Source organism: Vidua chalybeata, chromosome 21 (genome assembly GCF_026979565.1).
Source record: "Vidua chalybeata isolate OUT-0048 chromosome 21, bVidCha1 merged haplotype, whole genome shotgun sequence".
Taxonomy (NCBI): Eukaryota; Metazoa; Chordata; class Aves; order Passeriformes; family Viduidae; genus Vidua; species Vidua chalybeata.
The window spans coordinates 5,050,427-5,073,730 of NC_071550.1; the positions used below are offsets into that span (position 1 = coordinate 5,050,427).

General features: G+C 42.7%; 1 protein-coding gene across 1 annotated transcript in view; it reads right to left on the bottom strand.

The window, feature by feature from the left end:
- Window positions 1-22,649, bottom strand: part of GPR107 (G protein-coupled receptor 107) — a 37,015-nt gene extending 14,366 nt beyond the window's left edge. Inside the window, exons 1-14 of the mRNA XM_053961884.1 lie at window positions 22,517-22,649; window positions 17,719-17,844; window positions 16,895-16,945; window positions 16,583-16,671; window positions 15,798-15,964; window positions 14,073-14,107; window positions 13,811-13,867; window positions 12,911-13,021; window positions 11,428-11,561; window positions 10,650-10,725; window positions 9,626-9,699; window positions 8,952-9,069; window positions 7,889-8,019; window positions 6,089-6,132 (exon numbers count right to left, since the gene is read on the bottom strand). Of these exons, the coding sequence (XP_053817859.1) occupies window positions 6,089-6,132; window positions 7,889-8,019; window positions 8,952-9,069; window positions 9,626-9,699; window positions 10,650-10,725; window positions 11,428-11,561; window positions 12,911-13,021; window positions 13,811-13,867; window positions 14,073-14,107; window positions 15,798-15,964; window positions 16,583-16,671; window positions 16,895-16,945; window positions 17,719-17,844; window positions 22,517-22,615 (1,312 nt within the window). The 5' untranslated portion in view covers window positions 22,616-22,649. The remainder of the gene's footprint in view (window positions 1-6,088; window positions 6,133-7,888; window positions 8,020-8,951; window positions 9,070-9,625; window positions 9,700-10,649; window positions 10,726-11,427; window positions 11,562-12,910; window positions 13,022-13,810; window positions 13,868-14,072; window positions 14,108-15,797; window positions 15,965-16,582; window positions 16,672-16,894; window positions 16,946-17,718; window positions 17,845-22,516) is intronic.
- Between the last annotated feature and the right edge of the window lie 655 nt (window positions 22,650-23,304).

Genomic DNA, 23,304 nt, shown 5'->3' on the forward strand with positions numbered 1-23,304 from the left:
AAGAGCTGCATTAAGTGTGACCATGAAGATCTTGTGATTTCCCACACACACTGGTTTGCACACAGAAGGATCTATTTTGAACTCAACACATCCAACTTCAAGAACTGCCACCAGTTGGTGCACTGACAGGCCAGGAGAATTACCAGGCTTTGTAGTTGAAGGAACACCAACTCAACAGCTGTGATTCAAACTGCCGGTCTATCAGCGCTTTACAGTCAACACCAGTGAGCTGGGGAGTCATTTCTGCTGGATTCAAGCACTGCATAAGGATGAAAGGACAGCAAAGCCAAAGATCTGACTGCCAAAAGAAGTGCCATAATTCCACCTCTTCCAGCTGATGGTGCACAGCTCAACATCTCAGCTATTCATCATGATAATCAATAGCAAAGAGTCAAACTGGTATATTCACATATCCAGAATGTCTGAGCATGGGAAGGAAGGGCAAGGAGAGGAAAAAAATACAGCCACCACCAAGGAGAAAGGCTAAGCAGTCACCTGTGGAAGCTGACTTGCTCTCTTCAACTGCAGCAATATTTCTCTCCACTATCAGATATGTAAGCCAGCATTAATGCATGTCTACAAAATTCTGCCAGTTTTTTTTAAACAACTCAAAGTTACAGGACACACTGTTCTGGAGAAAAATCTAAAATCATCATTGCTTGGCATCAGCAGCTTGTGAATTGCTTCTTCACAGGCTGAATGTGCTCCAAGCAGTATTATTTGAGTCTTGCAATCATGGACACTCCAAGATTTCTGTTCACCTCAGCCTGGCAGCCCAGACAGCGACAGCAGCATTTACAAGGAGCGAGGTTCAGCCAGCAGCTGTCACTTACAACTTGAATCACTTGCAACCCCAACCTGTAAGGCTGTGATAACACAGCAGCAATCACAGCATGCAGTAAAGGTTGGGTAAATTTATATTTTGAGTATGATAACCATTCTGCAAAGGACAGTACTTAACTGCAGAGAAGGGAAAAAAAAATTTAAAGAGACCTTCCACCAAAGGTTTTAGAAATTAATTCATGCTCTTACAGACAGTAATTAGATAAAAGCCATCCTCCATGGAAAATTTATAGCATCTATACCTTGCTTCCCTCAGTTTTCCCTCTCTGTCACCATTTACTTTAACAGCTTGTGCCTGCAATACCTGATCTGCATCGATAAAACAGAGCACACCCCAGTGTTTTGATAAGCAGTCTCTTCTTGAGATTGTCCCCATGCTAATTTCCAATGTTGAGGCTGTCTTATAAGATGGAAAAAGAAGCTGGACCATCCACTTGCACACCACACAATAGCCTTTTGATTAATAAATCCGACCTTTTCAGTATATGTATGCAATAACAATCACAGGATTGCAGCTGAGGGTGCAGGGAGCTTGAGCCCAGACAATACAATCCATAAAGAAAAACCATAATGCAGCCAGTGAACGTGCTCATGGTACAGCTGAAAGTATTTCTTCAATGCTTTGCTTGCCCTACTCACGCTGATGCGTTTGAGATGTGATTTGTGCTATTATCAAACTGTAAATGGAAGCTTTCTGCTCTCCCCAGTGATGCAGCACATGTAGATCTAGCCCTTGAAAAAGCAGCTCTGAGATGTGTGGCTCTACAGCCTGAGCTCTCTGCTTAAAAGCATTCCTGTACTAGAAAGAAGAGGTCAGACAGATACAGCAAGGCTCAGTGTCACCAAGAAGAAGGTGGCACAGACGCCTTAATCTTGAATGTCCTCAACCACATCAGCCATTTGGCACAAAAGTGCTCCACCAGGGTCAGATGAAAAACCAAAGCACTGTATCTCCAACACAGAGCTGCCACATCAACCCTGGATAGGTCTCTGGGGCACCTGGAAGTGGTGCTGAACCCAGCCAAGCAAGGGCTGCTCTGCACCACGCAGGACCAGGCTCTTTGCTCAGAGCATTTTCATGGCACAGCAGCAGGAAGACACTGAATACTGCAAATGGTTTTTCCTGACATGGGGGCAAGCACGAAAGCATTAATCATCATTTGGCCACTGCACAGTGCACAGGGAATGAATGATGCCTAGGAGCAACAGGCTGTCATGTATTTCCCCTAATTCTGCTGCCAGCTGTAACTGCAGTGCTCCAGGAAAACAGCAACCCATGACTGGAGTGTGCCATGTCACATCTCTCATCACAAACACACAGGTACCAGCAGAACAAACTGCATTCCAACCCATTCCTCCCTCAAACAACAGAGGACATGATCACAAGGGTGTGCCATGACACTTGAGAGGTCCAGTGACCAAAAACTTGGAGCTTCAAACAGAAATGATGTATAAATAATATATATACTCCCTCTCTTTTCTCGAGATTCCTGTAAACAAGGTGGTGGGAGCTGAGCAGCTTTGCAGGCTGAACAATTCTAGGTCAGTTTGCAAGGCTGATTTCCTTAAATCTGCAAGACATTTGCAATGCAGATCTACAAATGGACAGAGAGCAAAGGCTCCCACTTGAAGGAAGATATAGTGACAGATCAAAGGTGTAGCTAAGCACTTGCTTAAGTCTGAAGGTGGCGATTTTAAAAGGGGAGGAAAAAAGATTCTAAAAATGGGATGTTTACGCCCACTGCTGTGCAAGATAAGAAGCCTGTGTAGGTCAGATATACTGCTTTAAAGATCACCTTCAAGGGAAGAAAGCAAACAACCAGGCAGCTCAAACTCAGCCATAGCACTGTGCTCTGCCTACTCTTCACTAGCAATCCACAGCATCTGGGTATGTAAGGTCTCCTTGGATAATTATCCAAGGGCTTTAGACCCATTTCTCTAGCTCTCCCACTTTGCTTTTCTTTTAAACTATTTAATCCAGTTTAAATGACTATTAGCTAGTGACTCCAAATCAGTGCCACTTATAACAGGCTTTTTTATTAATTGTACATTGCTAAAACAAAGGCCTATGACAAGCCCAGACTAAAGGTCTGGTAAATCCAAATCTGCTTCATTCCTAGTCCAGTCACACTCTAGTCATGGGTGCCACATGACCCAGGGGACTGCCACCTAATAAACAGGTGGAGAAACAGCTGGAAGAGAGCATGATAAACAGTCAGGAAACACCACCAGGATACGGAGCCATAAAGTCCTGGAGTTGTTAGTCCTAACAGATGCAAGGAAGAAAAAAACAATTTTCCTTATGTCTTTGTCACCAGCAAGGACATCACCAGAAGACTTAGTGCCAGGAAAAGCAGCTATTGAATGTGTAGTATGGAATTCCCCAACACATCCTATAAGTTAATGAAGTCTGAGTGAGAGGGAAAGCAGCCCTTGACTAGACAGTAAATCCCAGCAGGCCAGAGGCAGCCCAGCCTCTGCACACAGTCCAGCCAGATCTAACCATAGGACACTTAATCTGCATATGAGAAGATCCAGTAACTTTTAATACTTCAGGAGAAAACTGCCTTTAACTGCAGAAGAAAAAAAAATGCTCATGATTTAATAGTAAGTACTAATTCTATTTTTTATTCCCATGAGAAACTGAGACATTGAGCAGCCCCTCTGAAGAACAGGGCCTCCAAAGGAAGCTTACAGAGCATGTGGTTCTAGTGAAGAGAATTCATTGATAAGCCTAACATGAATGATTTCACTTTTTTACACTGCAACCAAATCACTTTTGGTTTTCTCAACCAGACACACTAGCAGCATGACAGCACTAGGTAACATTCTGCTTCTGGCATCACATTGCCATTCACTTGCTCCCCGTGGGCTCCTATCAACAGCCTCTAAATAGTCCAACCAGATTGTGTTTCACAAGTGAGTCCCAGAACTGCAGCCACAATCTGCTCTCAGCCTGTGCAATGTTTTCCCTGAAAATCCATTCCTTAGCTATTCTTTTGTTATCAGTGTAGCATAACATAGTTGCTAAGTCCCCCTGAACACACAATTACTGAACTTGCAGGATCTACACAACCAGATGGCAACACCAGTAGGTAAAGCTGGGAACAGCAGCAGGGATTCACAAGCAGCATTCAAGATAAAGAGCATCATCACCCATGGAGAACAACACAAAACACAGGACTAAACCAGACCTTAAGTGCTGCTGTGCATAGCACTGACTAGCTGTAAAGACACAGCCAGTGCCTCTCAAATTACCATTTTTTCCTTCCACATTTTTTACACACCATGGTGCATCCTACAGAACTGCCTGGATTTATTCAGATCTGGATTTCATTTGGTATGAGGGACAGTGGATAGTTGAGCCTGTACACTGAACATCCCTGCTGTTGGCTACCTCACTTCTCTCCTTCTCAGCGTGTCTGAGGTTTATCAAACTCCACAGCACCATCTTGTGATAACAACCAAAGTAGGTACACGGGGATCACATGGGGCCACACAGATCTGAAGGGTTTCTGTCTTAATTACATGCATGAGTTGCTGTGTGCTCACCACCAGGACAGTAAGATCCATGGCCACCCAGCTAAGAACCAGGCCTGACATGAGTGAAGTCCTTGGTTCAGAAGAAAGACTGATTCAAGGAAATCTGAACTTATCAGACTTTTCAAAGGTAAGAACACAAATACTCCAGAACATATGCTCAGTGGACAAGGTAAAACAAATCCATCAGTAAATGTCACTGAACCCAAGTGAATGCACTGATAACAAAGCTACCAATAACATTTATATTAGACTTTGATAACTGACCCTTTTAACATTTGTTTCCATTAGTAATTTTCTTCCATTAGGCTGCAGGTAGGTAACTTGAAGGGTTGTTGTTTGGTGGTTTTTTTAACAGCTTGGAACATCCAGAAAGCATGCTAGGCTCATCATAAGTATTGTTTAAATTTAACAGATGGCAAAAAATGAACTAATCTGAGGTCTGCAAAAGCCAAGGAAATGGCTGGAAAAAGAATCCAGACCTGGATACAGAATTCCAGAAAGGAGAACCAAGAGTTGAAAGATGGGACTGAAGTTTAAAAGGCTGTTGCCAACAAATGACCTTCTACAAATGAAGCTTTGAAGAGTAAACCACTGAATGACAGAAGATGGAAAAGGCTGCCTGTGGCAGGCACATTCTTCTCTCTTTCAGGATTTTTCATAGAGGAGCACAGAGGAAAGAAAGAGAAAACAATTTCTATTTCTGCCCCTTGTTTTTCCCATGTGGAATGTGTTTGGAGAATTGTTTACCTGGGGTGATTGCTTGATTGGATTCTGGTGAGGATTGTTTGAGCCTGATGGCCAATCCAATCTACCTGTGTCTGGACTCTGGAGAGAGGGTCATGAGTTGTGAGTAGTTAGATATGGTAGTTAGAAAAAGTAGGTATGTAGTTTTAGTATCTCCTTTAAATAGTATATTAATGTATTATAGCATAGTTATAATAAAGAAATCATTCAGCCTTCTGAACTGGAGTCAGACATCAGCATTTCTTCCCACTGGGATCACCTGCATTTACAATAGCTGCCTGCTTCCAAGGAAGCTAGTGCTGTGCTCCACAGCTTGTATCCAAGGAACTAATCCAGAAGAAATGAGCAGATAAGGCAGGAAAAGCACACTCTACAGCAGCCACGTTTGGCCTTTCCATCCATCAGCTCCTTTCCAGTGCTACAATAAACATAACTCCACTTTCCACAGGCAGCCCTTGGAGCTGCTGTACAAACATGGACAAGTCAGGAAATGGGCTATACTGAATGTCAAGTTATGTTTTGTTTCATAATGAGGTTTATTTCCCTCTATTCTGTCAGGAATACATTTCTGCAGAAATTGAAATAAGTGTGTCTATTTGGGCTAATAGTCAGCAATTCTGGAATTCATTTCTGGTTCTGTTTCTGAACACTCAAGTGAGGAAAAGATGGCAAATCTGTCAAGATGATTTGCTGTAGATGTCATGTCTAGCTTGAGCACTGCAAGCTGTGCAAGGAGCAGAGAATGGGTTATACACTGCAGTTCTGATAATTAAAGCAATACAAGAAAATGGTCATTTTCCAAAAGTTATTCCCATGAGCCCACTGAGGAAAAGCAGAGTGGCACTAATGCAGTGTAGATGTATAGCCTTAGTTTGGTTTGTACATCAGCATCACGTGTTTGAAATTCTGGCATTATAACACATAGCATAAAGGAGGAGAAAGAATACAGATTACTTGCCTTTCCCATCTGTTGCTGAAGCCTCTTGCAAATGTCTTATTGACCTGAAAAATAAAAAATAAAGAACAGGTAAATGATAAATTTTACACTCTCTTTTCACAGTAGTCCTCTAGATCACTGACAAGTTTCATTAGCTCTTTATGGCTGGAGTATGCTCATAATTAACTGTGCTTAGCACTGCACACACTTCACCCTCATGCCCCCAGCTCAGGCAGCCAGCTCAAGTACCTCTATTTCCCTGGGATTAAGAAAGCAGATTGCTAAAACCTACTTCATCCTACAGAAGGCTTTGTGGGAGGGAGGGAGCAGAGTGAGAAACTGGGGCATTTTCCAGCATGATGCTTTCCACTTGTACAATTAAGCTGAGCTACTCTTCAAAGTACTGCCAAGCATTTGGCATCTTACTGCTCTTTTAAGTTCTTTTCATTTAAATAGTTGATTACAGCTTACATGTCTACATAGGCAACTTATGTAACAGAAACTACCCTGCAGGAATGTAAATTCAGGGGCCAAGTCTTAGTCACCTTGCTCACATGAGTCATCCCACCAGCTGCAGTGACACTATCCAGAGGAAAAAGAGGCAGGATTTTATGTCAAGGACTTCACTGCCAGTTTATGTTGGCACCATGGCAATGCAGGAACACTGGTTGCACACCATAAACAGTTCACGTTTGTTCTTCAGATACAATTCCTTTATGGAAATAAGTTTTGTACCAACACCTCCCTAGGCTGGATATGCAGATCCCAGCATTAGGTAGCAAGAACTGTGACTGCAGAAGTCACCTTTCTCATAGGAGATTGAGTCCCTCTGCAATTGAAGTTAATATCCCTCAGCTTTTATTTACCATTGCCAAATGCTCCTCAACCTCAGAGCTGAAGCATTCTGACTGGAGCAAGGGGAAGGACACGTGAGTAGTGCAAATTTCTTGGAAAACATCTCCCAGCCGTGGCAGAAGGCCACCAGGAGTGTGCAGGGGAAGAGAAGGCCAGTTGAAACCCACCTTCACAAGTCAAACTGAGGCTTATTTCCATCTACTGAGCTACACCTCTCTGAAACACTCAAGGGTTACACTCTAGAGTGATGACATGCTACCAGACATTTATATAATCTGCATTTCAGGAAAAAAAAATAATGGAGATACTGGAGAAAAAGAGAAATATTCTGTGCTTACTAACCAAGGAGCCAGAAGCTCCTTGATATCCTCCTTTAAACCCAGCTGTTTATCCAATTAAGACAAAATGCATTTAGAAGATAAATGTTCTGGCTAACTGGCAAGCAGCAACAATAGTGTTTATCTGAATTATCTGTGTTTTGGTTGAGTTTTATATAACCAACATTATTCCCTGCCAAGTAGAGTGGAAGGAAGGGCGGGGAAATGCTCCCTGTGGGATTATTTCTTATAAACATTCAAATAAACATGCAGCTCCTCTGCTTGAAGGCAGCCCTGATCTTAGACAACAGTACTGTTTTGAAATTTAGCAGTCAAGTATCTAATCTCAGTGAAGTCAAATCCCATTTTTCAACTTAGAGAGTCAACACTTCTGCAAAATTCCAAGTCTCAAAAGCACCTACAGTTTGCACAGCATTGGCCACATTTAAACGGCCACCCACCTTCCCTTATCCCCACTCTAACACCCCCAAAACAAGCATCTTCCACAGCACTAGACTGAAATGTTAATGCTGATGAGGTCTGTAGAAGTTAACAGAATGCTTGACTCCACAGGACCACAGAGCTCTTTTGCTTTGGCAGAGCTGTCGATGCCCATTAGTTCACATGTTTTACAAATCCAGCAACTCACCATACCACTGGGAACAGGATGGCTCCACAGCACAGCAAGTCCACCAGGAAAAGGATTTCTTTCCACAGTCCATACTCAGTTGTCCCCTCCTCTGTTGACTCTATGATAATGTAGGCCACGTTTGCCAGTACCTACACAACAAGACATGGCTGTGGTTTAGAAACTGTCCAAGGAGCCTCTAGAGGTGGGCTGCCAATTCAGCAAAAGCCCAGCCAGTAACATCAGTAATTTTTTTACAGCTCTACATCCAAAAGTTGCATGTTCAGTAGCATTTTCATAAGATTTACAGAAATAAAACTGATGGGAACTTATTCCTGTTGACATTCAGAAAGTAGTTCTTTTGTTATATATTGTGCTTAATCTACTGTATCAGTTGAGATAAAATGGAGCAAAATTTACTTATTGAAACACAGACGCAGGACTGTGTGGTACATACAGCCAATAGTGAAAATATGTAATTCTAAATTACCAGATTGGTTAAATTCAGACTGGTCATTGACCATCTTTTGTACTCCACACTTGAGCTCTGTAAGAGCCTCAAACACTCATTATATATACTTCTGCTAAGGGCTTGCATCTGGAAAGGCAGAAAATCTCTTCTACATACAACAACAAACAAAGATGCTGTTCTCTTATGTACTTCAGTTCCCCAAGTAGGAGACCAGCACTGAGCACTCTGAACCACTGGGAATGTTTCCCTCAGACCCAACAGACCTACAAGTCTTGTTTTTCCCATTTTTTATTTCATTAAGATATTCAGCAAGCATTTCAGCAGTGACAACTTTAATTCAATTCCTCTACTTACTCAGCACTGTTTTCCAGCCCAAGTTTTGTCTCACTCCTTACAGCCAGTTTTCATTTGCTGAACCTGTTTGATCACTATTATCTCAGGCTCAGTATGGGAGAAACTGGGAGAACTACAATAACTTCTGGACTAGGAAATAGCCAACAGGCCCATACAAACAAGAACTACATGGCTCTGTGTGAAGCTTTCACAGCCTTTTCCAGTTTGCAGAAGCAGCTCTCCCACAGACAGGAAGTATCAGCACAGCTCAGTCCTCACCTGAAGTGGGATGACAATCATGAAAATTTTTTTGTCTTTATCTGACAGGATGTGTTTAATGAAAGCCCAGCCTGTACCAATGAGGGCAATAGTGATGAACAGAAGAGCTCCCTTCAGTCTGGAAGAGAAACAGACACTGCAGTGAGAGACTATTTTATTTTCTCACACTTCCTCTTCTGCCCAGGTTTCTCCCACTGCCAATAAAGCCACAAACCCAAACAAATGCTTCCCTATCCATAATTTTGGCAAGCACTTATCCATCCCACAATAGTGAAGCAGATGTACTTGCTACAACTCTGTATCACAGAGCAATATCAGGCTTCATTCAGAATATATGCAATCTTTTCCTGGGGGAGTCATCCATTCACCATTGTGAACGGCAGCAAATACTGACAGCTGTATCCAATTACCATTCACACCAGGAGCAAATTAGATACTTGAATATTAGTGTGAACAAAGAAAAGTAAAGCATTTGTTATCCTGTTACTCCTCCACCCACAGAAGTGCCAATTCTCTGCAGCTGCCCTCTGTGAGTTTTCCCTTTCACACAGGGCTGATTGCTGAGTCTTTGGTACTGTGGTCTGCATGAGAACAAAGATTTCCCACTCTGTACAGGAGGGAGACAGCCCCAGTGGCAATTTGAATCTATCCTATCAATCTTCTGACATACTTACAGGTGAGTGATGTAATAAACAACAGCCCAACCCTCGATGGGAAATCCCTGAGAAGAGATGTAATGATAGTCGATCTGGAAGCAGAAAATACAGCACTTTACAAATTGCTTTTTGACACTCCCCCTCTAAAACAGGTCTGCTCCACATCCACTGCCAGTTTCACTTTCTAGTCAGTGTGTACAAACCCAGCTCTGTCACATTCAGAGAGCACTTCCTCCCAACACATTCTACTTTTGTTTAGCAACAATGAGATCATTTCCATTTGCTCTATTTCCTAAATGCTAGTGGATGTATCTTGTACAATCTACATCCTTCCCACACAACTCCCCTGCTTAACTACAGTGAAACAACTGCAGTTGGAACCTATTTTTTCATTCATTTCTTCAGGTTCAGTTGCTTTAGGTGCTTGCTAGTTTCATTTTCACTGGAAGCCAGATTCATATCATTAAACTCCAAAAATATTTGTAGCAGGTATAACACCATGGGCATGAAGGTGAAGATCATGCCTGGCACAAACACTGAAGGATCAAATGCTTGCCATTGCCTTTGTTCATGAGATATTTCCAGTGGAAAGTCAATACAATTCAACAGAGACATTATCTATGGAAAGTCTCAGAGCTGATAAGGTGAGGCCTATCACCATACACCGTAATACTTCCTTGCCTTTGAATTTTACAAACAAGGTTTTCATTTAATATTTACTGTAAGTCCTGGAGCTGAAGCAGCAGCACAGTCCAAGCTTTCAGACCCACTGCAGATGGCCAAAACATTAAAATTTGAGGAATTCATTCAACCCCCAACCCTTGCTGCTTCAACATTTCAGGTCATGATCTCAACTGTATTTAAAGTCAGAATTTGCTGATGAAAACAAACACTTCCACCAAAAAGCCGCAGTTCAGTTCTAATGTTTCAGTATTAAGACCAGTTCTCCCTCCCTCTAAAGCAGATTTCCCTAACAGCATGTCCTGGATTCCATGGTTCTACTTCCTAGCTGAACAACTTCAGGCAGAGATGTTGTACGCACCGCATGGAAGACTAAGGACAATGATTTGGTGAAAGGAAGGGCTGCCATGAGCCAGTGGATCTTAAAGACATCATTTCTGGGAAGAAAAAAAAAAAGAAGGAAGAGCATTACTTAAAAGCCAGAATCAAAAATTTCAGTTTCTATGGATATTTCTTTAAAACCTATAAGTGTCAAGCAGTTGCTTCTAGGCCGAGCTGACCATCAGTGTAAAAATATTCCCCTTAATGCTGCAGTCCAAGTTTCTGCCACATCCTGAGCAATATTTCAACTTCATGTTCTAAACCCGTGATTTTTACTGCTTGGGATAATTGAAATTATTAAGCTGTATATATATATGCAGGATATTCTTATCAGTTAACTGTTAGAAAATTTGCTAAACATAATCCAAACCACAATCAAGATATTAATGGCTCTCTACTGCCATAAGTTGCAATTTCCCAAATGAAGAAAAGTGATGTATTTTTTTTCATTATTTTCAAAGTCATCCCCTTTTGACATCAGCTATAGGAATTTCCTGTCCGTTTTTTTCCACAATATGTACACTACCTGCAGAACTTTCCCAATAAGATTTGGGAACTTTAAAATGAAAGTCTGCAACAACAATATTGACTGAAGCAGTTTTCAAATATAAACTATGTGTATTAAGCACACAAATCTGAGCCAGATTTGGACTTTTACGTGATCAAATCTGACTGTGAATTAGGCATTACAAGAAGAGGAATGAAAAATAAAAACCAAACAAGGTAGGCCTCCTACTTGTCGCAGACACTGAACTCACCTGCGTTTACGAAGTATGTGGATCCATACAGTCCCAGAAAGGAAAAAGAAGAGAGCCATGGAAATGTAAAGTTTTGGCAGTGGGATTTCACCTGCTGAGAGGTAGCTTTCAGGATTCTTTTCCGTAATATCTATCTGAATATTAAAGGTGTGTTACGTGTGCAGTTGGAAAAAAAACATTTTGTCAAAGAACTGAGTTAACAATTACATTTCGCTATCAAATTCACTCATTTAACGTGAGCTTTTCTGAAGTAGTGACTTATGAGTCTCAGAGAAAAAAACTAAAACCTACTCTACATCCTCAAGATTCTCAAAACATTTTGCAAAACTATTCCCACAGGAATAATCCCATTGGAAAACAATGCTTCAGTTATGCAACACAATTCAGAAAGGTAATTTTCCCAAAGAATAGTTGTTCTCTCTAGCAAACGTCACAAGTTGCCCACCTTTGATTCAGAAACATTATCTACAATGGGCTGCCACCCTGTTTTCCTGGGACTGAGAAAACAGAAGCATTATTTAGCATTCTATTTATACCCCTAAGTGGCTTAGTCATATGTGCTAGGACTTCAATAAAATCATGCATCGAGTCTGGTTTGAAGTACTGAAGCTGCCCTGCATCTCTAAGTACACTCCAGCAGATCAATCATCCCCATTTTGTTCTCCTTCCAATTTCTTCAGTGGGTCAAAGTGACCCACACAGTAATTCAAGAAAGATGGTCTTGTAAACCTCTATGTTCAGAAGCAGCTCTGAAGTAGTCTGAGTCAAGTTAGGGCTGCTAAGTTTTATCACCTCCATGTTCCCTTGCAGTAGCATTAACATAAACGTGTAAAAAGCTGCTCAGGGATTGATGTGGCTGAGGTATCTCAATCAGTGAGAGGATTCATACCAGACCAGCTCATTATACACCAGCATGAGCACAGAAAGGGAAAAAAGGGAAAGCCCAAGCTCTGATAACGACCAAAACCACATAGGATCAAACCCTTGTACATCAAAAGAGATGAGGCATTTGCTAGAACATATTGCCTTTAGGATGTGTATCTAACACCATAAAAACACATCTTTAATTAGGCCAGAAAAAGCAAAAACACTGAATTCAAATACGAACAATTTACATTGCAGCAACAGCCTTAATATCTGCAATCACGTAAAGAGAAAATTGACTTTTGAGTGCAACAAAACACAAGCAGCTGTTGTAGCTCCCATCTCGTTACAGCATCAGGTCACAACTGTGTAAACTGAACCCAGCCCACACTCAGCCTTCAGATTTTCAGGCATTTCTGCAAAAACAGTATTTTAACTATTTTTACAGTAGTCACTTCTTTCAGAAATGCCACTGCAGAGACTGGCACACAACTCTGAATCACTTCCCACCCCATATGTGCACTCATGTGCAGTGTGTGCTTGGTTACAAGCTGGAGCTGGAAGCTGGATGCTGCAGTCTAAGCTAACAAGTTAATTATCCTTTAGAAGCCATACTCACATCAAGACTAAACAGCAGCTGATCATTAGCTGGCCCTTTCTTGCCAACACACTTATGGAAATAGAGGCTGTAGAGACCTTCTTGTTTATCCGAGCTGATGTTAAAAAAGAACTGAAAATAAGGAATAGAGAAGTCAGCATTCTTCTCATTCACAACAGGGTTGCCCTGGTAGGAAGCCATCTCTACTGAAGCATGAAACAAGTCAGTCATTTGAGGTCAGTTGGTTCCCTTCAGCAAACAGACTGCTCTGAGGATAGCAGCACATGTGGAAGTTTCAACAGAACTCCAGATACAAAATCATTGCACCTATCCAGGATTATGCATTCTGGTAATCTAAGCATGTTAAGTGTCAGTGCTTAACTCTGTTCACCACAGAGAAAAGATAACCACAAGTATCATATATTTGACATGGCAAAGCATAAAATTTTTATTATACTTGCCCTGCAGCTTTTCTGTTCCTCCCCCAACTATGCAAATTGTGATAGCTCTGGAAATGAGATCTGTGTCAGATAACAGAATTTCAGATGTGTTTGTAGTAACAAACCATCACAAGTGAACCAGGGTGCTCAAACAAAGCATTAATCTGGCTTCATACAGAGGATCTTCCCCTTGAGTCATCAGTCAGGTCACAGCTATTTGTTATCAGCAATCTGCACCACTATCACAGTAAACTTTAATATGCTGAGGCTCACAGACTATGATATTTAGAACAGCATCACAACAAAGCAAATTTAAAAGCAGCTCCCACAACTTACAAAGAAAGATTTCCATCATTGATGCTTAGCTCAGTAAATTTTCAGGCAAACTCCTGCTATCAGAGAGACATCTATATCCTAGACTTTCACTTTTCCAAAGTAGGACAGTGAAGGAACTGAGTTTAGACACTGGCAGACATCCTACCTGAAATGAGTAAGTTCCTTCGTCACTGCGTACAGGATGTTCTTGTTCTACCATGCTCTGGGAAAATGAAAAGAGACCTTTAGATTTCCTTAAGCAGGTAGCTAAAACATTTAGCTACATCAACCAGACAATCAAATTTGCATTCTGTATATTTACAGTGGAGGCTGAAAGCAACAGCAAATCTCTCCACTTTTCTGCTATGATTATGCTGGAATACCCCCCCAGGTTTTTTTGTGAAAGAGAACTCCAGATAGTTTCTTACCTGGGAGGATGTTGTACTTCTTTTGGACTTCTTATCTAGAGATAAAAGTGTTAATGGTACATTTAGTGTTTGCATTTAGACATCCTCAGAAACCACGTTGTCAATACCTTAACTCACATCTTCCTACACTTGTCTGCGTGGCAGTTTCCCAGCTAATCATTAACAGAGATGCTTTCCCAGACTCTCCTTACTCTCAGAGGACTCTTCCCACAGCCAGCATTCATTCTGAATGCATCCTCAAAAGCCAGAATATGATTCTCTGTTCTTACACCCCCTAAAAAAAGTCTACCCCAGAAATCTTTTCAACCTCTCTGGTGAGAGTGACCAGAGGCAGGTGACCTAAACCAGATGCAACCTACAGCTCTGACTTTTTATGTTAGAACTGAGTACTGTTAATCTCACCAACAAATCTCAATCTGAGCATTAATACATAGCCTGACAAACATATGGAAATCTTAATTAACCACGAGGAAGGAATAAATTCACAGCTTTCCACTAAGCTCCCAGTAAAAATACAAACAAAACACAAAAGCACAGGTGGCCTGCCAGGTCAGCACTTCCTCTGGACTTGAGGTGACAGGAGCCTTTGGTAGAGCAGCATGTCAAGTTCACAGTTTGACTCTACTCCTATAAGAAGCTTTTCAAACATTAAGTCATCCCTTTCTACCGGGAAGCAAACGTTCAAGACTTGAGCTTTGCTTCTGGCTCCCACACCTCAGTGCACTGTCCACAATCATGTTACACTTTTTACACCAGAGAAAGCAAAACTATAGCTGACAGATCCATTCTCTGCAGTGCCATCCACCCTTGGATCTTGACTTGTCACAACAGCTGTCCAAGCTTTTGAATGGTATCAAAGCTTGTGAACGTGACAGGCCAAGACAGACTCAGACTACTCCAGATCAGACTGCTCAGCAGTCTGAAGTCTAAACTCTGCCAGGAAGGGATAACATGAGCTAATCCCATTAGAGCTGAGATTATAAAATTATTTTGTCTGCTGGTCTGGAAGTCAGACAAAGGTTTGTGCCCCCTAGAAAGATTACTGGTACAGTTACTCCTCCCTCCTCATAGTTTCTAAGTGATAGGAGTTAAACTCTTTAGACAGATACAAACTCATACAAATATTGGCTGCAAAGGACTTGTGAAGACAAATCCAACTTCTGACTCAAAGCACACCTGGTGTCAAGTGTATTATGTTGGCCCTGGTTTTACTTTGTCAAGCATTTAAAACCACAAAATATGGAGACTAGAATGCACAAATGATCTGCTACAATAGTGGAATACCTATTTAGGAAAGGTATCTTATTTATTTTACTTACTTTCTGTCTTAACATCCCATCTGAGACATCCAAGACTTAATAAAGGGAAACAGACATTGTGTGCCACTACTAAAAACTGCTTGAAATCATTGCCCTCCCAAATAGTTTTTGGTGGCCATAAAATTCCCCCTTTAGCCTTCTTTTTCCCAGACAAAAGACAACCAAGTTGTTAACCCCTCCTCAGAGGCACTGAAGGCCTCCAACATTCATTGTCCCTCTGATGGATCAACAGGACTGGTGAACACAAATCACTGAGCAGGACTCCAGCCCCACAGGCAGCTCTGTGCACAGGTTTACACAGGATGTACATTAAGTTCTTGACCCAGGGGACCCCAGAATGTGACCACAACTCAGTGCTGGATGCACAGCAATGAGAGCACACACAGGTCAAGTTTAGCTGGCTTACCTTTGTCACCTGCATTTTCATTGGTCTTTGGAGGATTTTTATCAGAATCACTGCTCAGTTCAGATGTTTTTAGCAGCTTGGTATTTAAGGCAGTACCATTTTCCTCAGATACAAATAAAATTTTAGGTAACAAAGAAGCAGCTTCTGAAGAGAACCGTACTTTCACACTAAAGAAACAAAGAGGTTTTATTACCAAATGAAAACAAACCAACATTTTTAAAGAGACAATCTGTCACAGCCATATATCCAATAAAGGAAAATCAACTTGTCTTGACTTGTTTTTTATACTACAAAGAACAGGCAAGAACCAGATCATGACTCACAGCAGAACTGATCACTGTGGGAAAAGTCACACTCTACCTCTACATGAAATACTAGAGTAGATGAAGAAAATTAAGTTTCTTCAGCTTTGGTAAGCAGAGTCTCACTAGAAACTATGTTACCACACATGAGCTCTGGCAAAAGAAAGCAATGCAGACTTGAAGGTACTTCCATAATAAAAAGTAATTCAAGACAAACAATAATGATGTCCCAAGACATCAAAGCTCATTAATCTCATTTACCCCTCCAATGGGCAGGAAAAATTCTTGGACCATTTTATACTGAAGATGCTTTACTTTTACACTCATCTCCTCTCAACTGTCATGTAACCCCTTAAAAAAAAAAAAAAAACAACCTACATGCACAGAAGCATTCCGAGCCCCTAAAAAAAAAAAAATCTCAAGTGTGACATTATCTTCAACTGAAGAAGTAACTTTAGAATGTCTTGTACACTCTTTACTCACACTTTCTTTTGGATCTCCAGGAGTAAGATTACAACAGAGACATCTGGCTCTGGAGTCTTCTTCAAGATACAATAATCCACTTCTTCATCCTGGTAACATGAACAGAACATCTCTGAAGTGCCCTCTGGACATGTTCCCCTCCAGGTTACCATTCTTAGTCCAGCAAGTCGTAAATCCATCCTGCCCATGTCTAAAGTACCCCCATCTTTTTTTTTTTTTTTTTTTTTTTTATTTCTTCCAGCCATTCCCAGAGTTCGGTAGACTATGAAATGTCCCATCTTAGAAAAGCAAGCTCCCTTCCCTTACTCTTACCAGGTAAGTGGAGAAACCATCATTCCTTGTTCGATCCAAGCTGAATCCCACCTATGAGACAGTTGAGAAGAATCTGTCAAATTGAAGCCAAACCACTACTGAAAGAGTCAAAAACACTGCTTTCAAATGTAAGTTAACTTGTTTAAAGGTGGAATTCAGGTATTTTCTCATCATCAAATTAAGCAGAAAAATACATTCAAATGTTACACACAGGTCAATATCCACCAAGAAAAAAAAATATCATGATTCAAACCCAAACTAAATCTGGAGTACCTTCTGTCTCTGAACATTTTAACTTATTTCAGTATTATTCCACATGTTGTTGCTTGACAAAAACATTTAATACTTTATAACAATGAAGAGGTGAAACTGTGCAGCAGAGTAAGAACTCAGGTCTGTTATCTAATCCAGTATTTCAGTCTCTCTATTAAAACCCCTAATATAATGTGCTATATAACATGTAATATTAGAGTTCTGTTAAAAATCAGACTGTCACTGTTCTGGAAAGCTACTGACACAATGATCACAAGCTGACTTGCAATGCAACACGACACACTGTGAAAAAACTTATCAGAGCACTGTCAGGAAATTGATGTTCAATGTAAGTTATAGATGTGTGCACTGAGTTCAGCAGAGGATCCCATAAGTTAAAGGTTCATCCTTACAGCAGAATGGAGAGAGGGTGCTCAGGGATAAATCTCAATACACAGATCCTCATAATTGGCTCATGCTGGGAAGCAAAGCCAACAGCATCACAAGTTTGAATTTGACACCTCAGACAAGTGGAGGGCAATTTCACAGGAGGTTCATAGGAAGGAACTCACTGATAAAGTCTTCAAGTCATCAGGGCTCGGTTCTGGCTTCAGGGAAAGGTTGCTGACATTCACTCTCATGAAACCATCCTTGAAGAAGCCAAAGGTATTCAGGTGCACTTTCTGCCTCACATCATCCTGATAGAAAGGAAAGCAAGTTTACAAACACATGCAGAGTCATCTGCTGCAGCAAAGGGGAAGCAGGGTGAGTGACTGACACTCAAATATTCATGCAAAATATCTATTTATGCAAACAGCAGATTTCTTTAGGATACCTTCAGATGTAACCAACTATTTCACTGGAATGGACCAACTTTTCCAATAACCTGAACAGCAAGAACTTTAAACAGACATGTTTCTGCTTACTGACTGGCCATGCTACTGGGAAATATGCAAGCAAAATTCTGGAAGAATTGAAACATCCGGCATCACTGACTAAAAAGCATACAGCAAAATCCCCCAAAGTGACTGCAGACACACCAAGAGAGCTGTTTGTTTGAATGGTGGCTACTGGCATTGCCACAGACTGCAGAGGAAATAGACCTTGGGGAATCTTACCTAACTGAGAGCTGGGCTTTGGCCAAGTGTTTAGCAAGTGCATTGTCACCACCTCAGATCATCTGTGTTAGGCAGGGTCAGGGTTTGGACAGGCAAACATTAATACACTGGAAAACTATGCGTGAAAATAAAATTTTATATATAGTCCCACACCTCCAAATGATTTTTGGCATAAAATAAATAAAAAATAAGAAGAGAACAAAGACCAAAACCAGAATTACTTGGGTTAGTTTCTCTAGCAGGAAAAATTGAATTCCTTCCTCTACTCCCAGTTTAGCTGCAGAATAATTTCCTTCCTCTCAGTCTGACAAGGAAACCATAGCAATTGATCTCGTCTCATGCCCAGCTCAGCTGATAAAGGTTCAAGTACAGTGAGCTTTAATTTTTTTTTTTAAATAAGGAGGCCATGAAGGACTTCACATGAAAAGTAGCTGATGTCATACACAGCTGCCACATCAGATGACAAAAGGTCACATCCAACGTCTGCAGCTGGTCCCTCAAACCTACTGGGTCATTAATTGGAAGAAAAGCAGAAACAAGGCAGCAGAAATCAAAAAGCAAATTTAAAATTGAATTTAAAACATTTGACAAGTTGGCAATTAAAAAAAATTTTAAAATATGTTTCTTCCTCCTTCTTCTTCTAGGAAAAGATAATCAGATTGCAGAATCCTCTAAAAAGAGAAGTCAGCTGCTAAAGGCAAACTGTTCTGGAGACAGTCCTGGAAGACTGAGCTATGAACTGTACAAGAACAAAAAGTTCTTTCTCTCCCTCGACCCCAGTATTGATTTTGACGCCTCTGCACAAAACATTCCTGACTCATAAATATCCCTCACTGTAATAGCAGGACACCAATCCTGCCACAGCTAACCTGTAATCCAGCTGTAATAAGATCACCCTAATAGAATCAAGTTAACCTGGCAAATAACCAGATGGTTCCCTTGATGCTCAGAACAGGAAAAAAAAGTTAAGTGACACAGGGCTTCCAGCAGATGCTGCGTTTAACAGAGGATCAGAGCTCGGCTGTCTTTGGGTTCTAGGTCATGGAACGTGCTTCCAACAAGAGCCCACCTGGTTCCTCTAACACTGCACTCCATGTAACCTCCCAGCCAGTACAGAAAATTCATCCTGGCTCTTTGCAGGGCACATCAGATGTATTTAACCCCATCTGCACAGGGAAGAATTTGGGTGAATCTGAGGGGGACACGGTGCCATCCAGACCCAAGGTTTTGTACCTTGCAAATGTGACCAGAGGCAGCTGCTCGATTCAGAGCACTTTCAGAGCTCTTCAGTTCAGATGAAGTGATTTCCTCTGCTAATTTACTGATATGCTCCCCACCAGCAGCAGATAATTAATATACAACACACATCACTTTCCTCCCTGGCTTTATCTCAGCTTTGAATGCTTAGAGTTTACAGATTTAGTTCACAAATCCTTCAGCTTTACATGATCCCACACACACACACTGTCACCAGTTGCCACCAAGCAACAGCAAGAGCATCTATTGCTCCACATATTGGCAGCCTAAAGACATTGGCTTACTAATGGGGTTGAAAGAACCCAGCTTTTATTTATAATCACTCAACGACTGACTTCAGAAATATTTAAGTTTACAACAAAGGTGTGAACCCATACAAGTGAATACTTCAGCATCCAAGTTTTTAATATGAACATTAATTTAATTTACATAGGATGAATTTAAAATTAAGCCTGGCCTCCTGAGAAGAGATGATCTGGGACTCATCACTAACAAACACCAACACCCAAAGTTCTCAAGCTTGTTTCCATAAAAATCCTCCCCAGTTCTCCCACTCCTGTAGGATAAAAAGTGATCCTGCAATATTTGAATAAGGTTACGGGGAAGTGGAACCCATGATTCTGTAGCTCAGAATGTGCAGAAAAATATTCTCTACCATTTTACCCTAAACCTAATTGGGATCACATTGTCAGTGCAGTGAAAGTTCCACTAGAGAGTGCTGACCCTTACCTGGAAAGAATCTTATTACTTGTGTGAGACTAACAGGAAGGCTGCTTACAATTTGTGTAAGACTAAGTGAATTATTGTGAAAGATATTTTCAACCTGAGCTATTGAAGTCTGAAACCTATCGACTTTAAAAGGCCACAGGTATTTACAAGCAACCACTGAAAACCAGCATCTTCTCTAAAATTCCATGTCTGACAAAGGCCTTCTTTTTGGTCAAGAGAAACATTTCAACTACAGCTACTTCTGGAATCCTCTGAAAATTGTTTCTGTTGGTCTTCTATAACTTCTATAAGTTTTGTAGGGTTTATTTTGTAGAAGATAGGTTTTGTTAGTTGAGATGTTCTGGGATTTTTTACATACCTCATTAAACTTATGAAGCTGATAACAATTGCTACTAAGGAGGAACTTCTCTGGCAAGGTCAATCTAACAGCAAAATTCAAGCAAATAATTTCTCTACTGCAAAAAAAAACCACCTATTTTGTACACTTTTATAAAGACAAAACGTTATTTTTAGAACTGGAAACTGCTCAGACTGTGGCTTGTTTTTCTGACAACAAAAAAGCTTCACATTGGCACTGTAATTACAAAGATACAAGAATGAAGCTATTCTGAATAAGGAATAGCAGCTTGTTTGAGGAAATTTAATATCAAACACTCCCACAAAACTGTGGCCTTTAGCTTGGCTCAGTGTCAATGCACACTTGCAAGCAAAGCAGGAGCCACTGGCAAGAACACCAGACAGGAGCTTTCATTGTGAAAGGACTCAGTTGTTGGAGCCTGATGTTTACATAAAGGCTGTAAAGCAGGGGATGAAGGAGGAAGGGAGAGACTGCTCTAACAATAAAGCTCAACTGCTCTGACAATAAAGCTGTTTATAAAGCAGGTGGGCAGAGGCATTAACTCACTGCGACTTTGCACAGCCCTTGGTCAATCAGTGCTGCAACTTGCACAAAACACCTGCAAACCAAACCCATACTCCACTCTGACTGGAAAAAAAAAACAAACAGGATTCAGTAACTGATCCAGGCAGTCCCTAATAGGGACTAAAGGCCACGATGCTTGCTGCTGAGAACATTTACGTGAGGCAAGTTGGGAAGTCTTCTACCAAAGGGCAAAGAATCACCCCAGGAGAAATCCTTCAGTGTTTGTCACAAATTTCTCAGAACAGTGATGCAACCAGCACAAGCCTCCTAACTGACTGCTTCAGGAAAAAGTTTATTTCTCCTGAAGTACAACAATGTTCATGTGGCTGCACTTTAAACTACATAGTCTGGAGAATTTCCTGCAAGACATGAACACCTCCAGCAATCATTGTATCCCAAAGGCTGCAAAGTCCTGGATTCTCCCTAAACTCCTACAACAGCACAGCAATGTGGGACTCAGTCATTTACCACTTTATTATCCCTTCCAATGTTTCTACTGGCAGAATATTGCCTGTTGTTGACAACCGAAACAAAATTTAAATCCTGAAGACTGACGGAGCTTTCCAGGAGCTCTACAGAAGCGTTAAAAGGCATCACCCCAGTGCAGAGCTCCTCTGCCCCGCAGCAGGGCAGCGGCTCAGGCACAGCACAACAGGCAGAGCACAGCATCGCCCCGACCTGCAGCGCCGCCCGTCAACAACCCTGAACAACGAGCTTCTCTCAAATATAACCACAGACTAACACATCCCCCCTCCAAAGCACACCCAGCAGTCTGTGCAACCGAAACAGAAAGCTGCCAGCATCAGTTTCCTCAGCCTCTACTGATGGCTTGGTTGGTGCAAAGCAGCTGCAGCCAAACGCCCTTCGGAGCGAGCAGCACGCTGCAGAACACAGCTACAAGGAAACTCTACCAAAATCCACCTTCAGAAACCTCTCCCTCAGCTCACGTTCGGCCCTCTCGTAGCACATCGCCTTTAACAGAACGTGAAGCAGTTGCAGCCTCAAACGACTACAATTCTGAGGCCCCTTCACACGCTTTACCCGCGACTAAGAAACAGGCGGCCGGAAAAAGCGGGACGGGACTTCGGGGATGCGGGCAGAGGGAGCGAGAGGGTAACGGCAAAAGCAGAACGAGGCGGGGCCCGGGCGGGCTGAGGCGCAGGGGAAGAGCTCAGAGAGAAGCGAAGAGAAAGAAGGTTCGGGGCACGCAGCAGAACGAAAATAAGAGACGTGGGGAGACCAATCCCGGCCCGCGGGAGGTGCGCGGGGCCGGGCCGGCCTCACCGCTCCCCTCAGGGCACCCGGGGGCCGAGCCAGCGGGGCCGGGGGCGGCGCAGACCTTACTTTGAGGGTGAGGTGGTGGACGCGGGCGCGGGCCGGGCCCGCGCGGAGCAGCAGCAGCAGCAGCAGCCCCAGCACGGCCCCAGCGCCGCGGGCCGCCATCTTTGTTCCAGCGTCAGCGTCCCCCGCGCGCCACTTCCGGGTCAGGCGAGTCACGCGTCGGGCGGGGCGCGTCACGTGACCGCGGTGGGCGGGGCCGGGTCCTGTCAGGGAGCCCTGGAGGGGTTGGGGATGGGGGGAGCTCAGGGGGCGCCCGGGGCCGCGCCCTGCCCGGGCAGGGACACGTCCCGCTGCACCGGGGTGCCCCGAAACCCGTCCAGCCCGGCCGCCAACGCTTCCCGGGGAGCAGCCTCACCTTCTCTGAGCGACCTGTGCCAGAGCCTCGCCACCCTCCCAGGGAAGAGTTTCCTCCCAATATTCAACCTGAATTTTCCCTCTTTCAGTTTGAACCCGCTCCCCCTTGTCCCGTCACTTCACTTCCTGCAGAATAGTCCCTCTCCGGCTTCTGCAGGCCCTTCAGATCCTGGAAGGTGCTGTGAGGTCTCCACACAACCTTCTCCAGGCTGAGCATCCCCAGCTCCCTCAGCCTTTCCCCATGGGGAAGGCGCTTCCCGCCCTTTTCTCTCTCCCTGAGGCCCTTCTGGGCTCTGCCGGGCCGCTCCCCACGGTGCCCCCCAGGCTGGATCAGCCCCTCAGTGAGCGCCATGGCAGCAGCCAGGCCCTGTGGTGGGTGCTCAGCCCTGGGACCCCCTTGGCAGAGGGGTCCCCCCTTGGGTGGTGGGTCCCCCCAT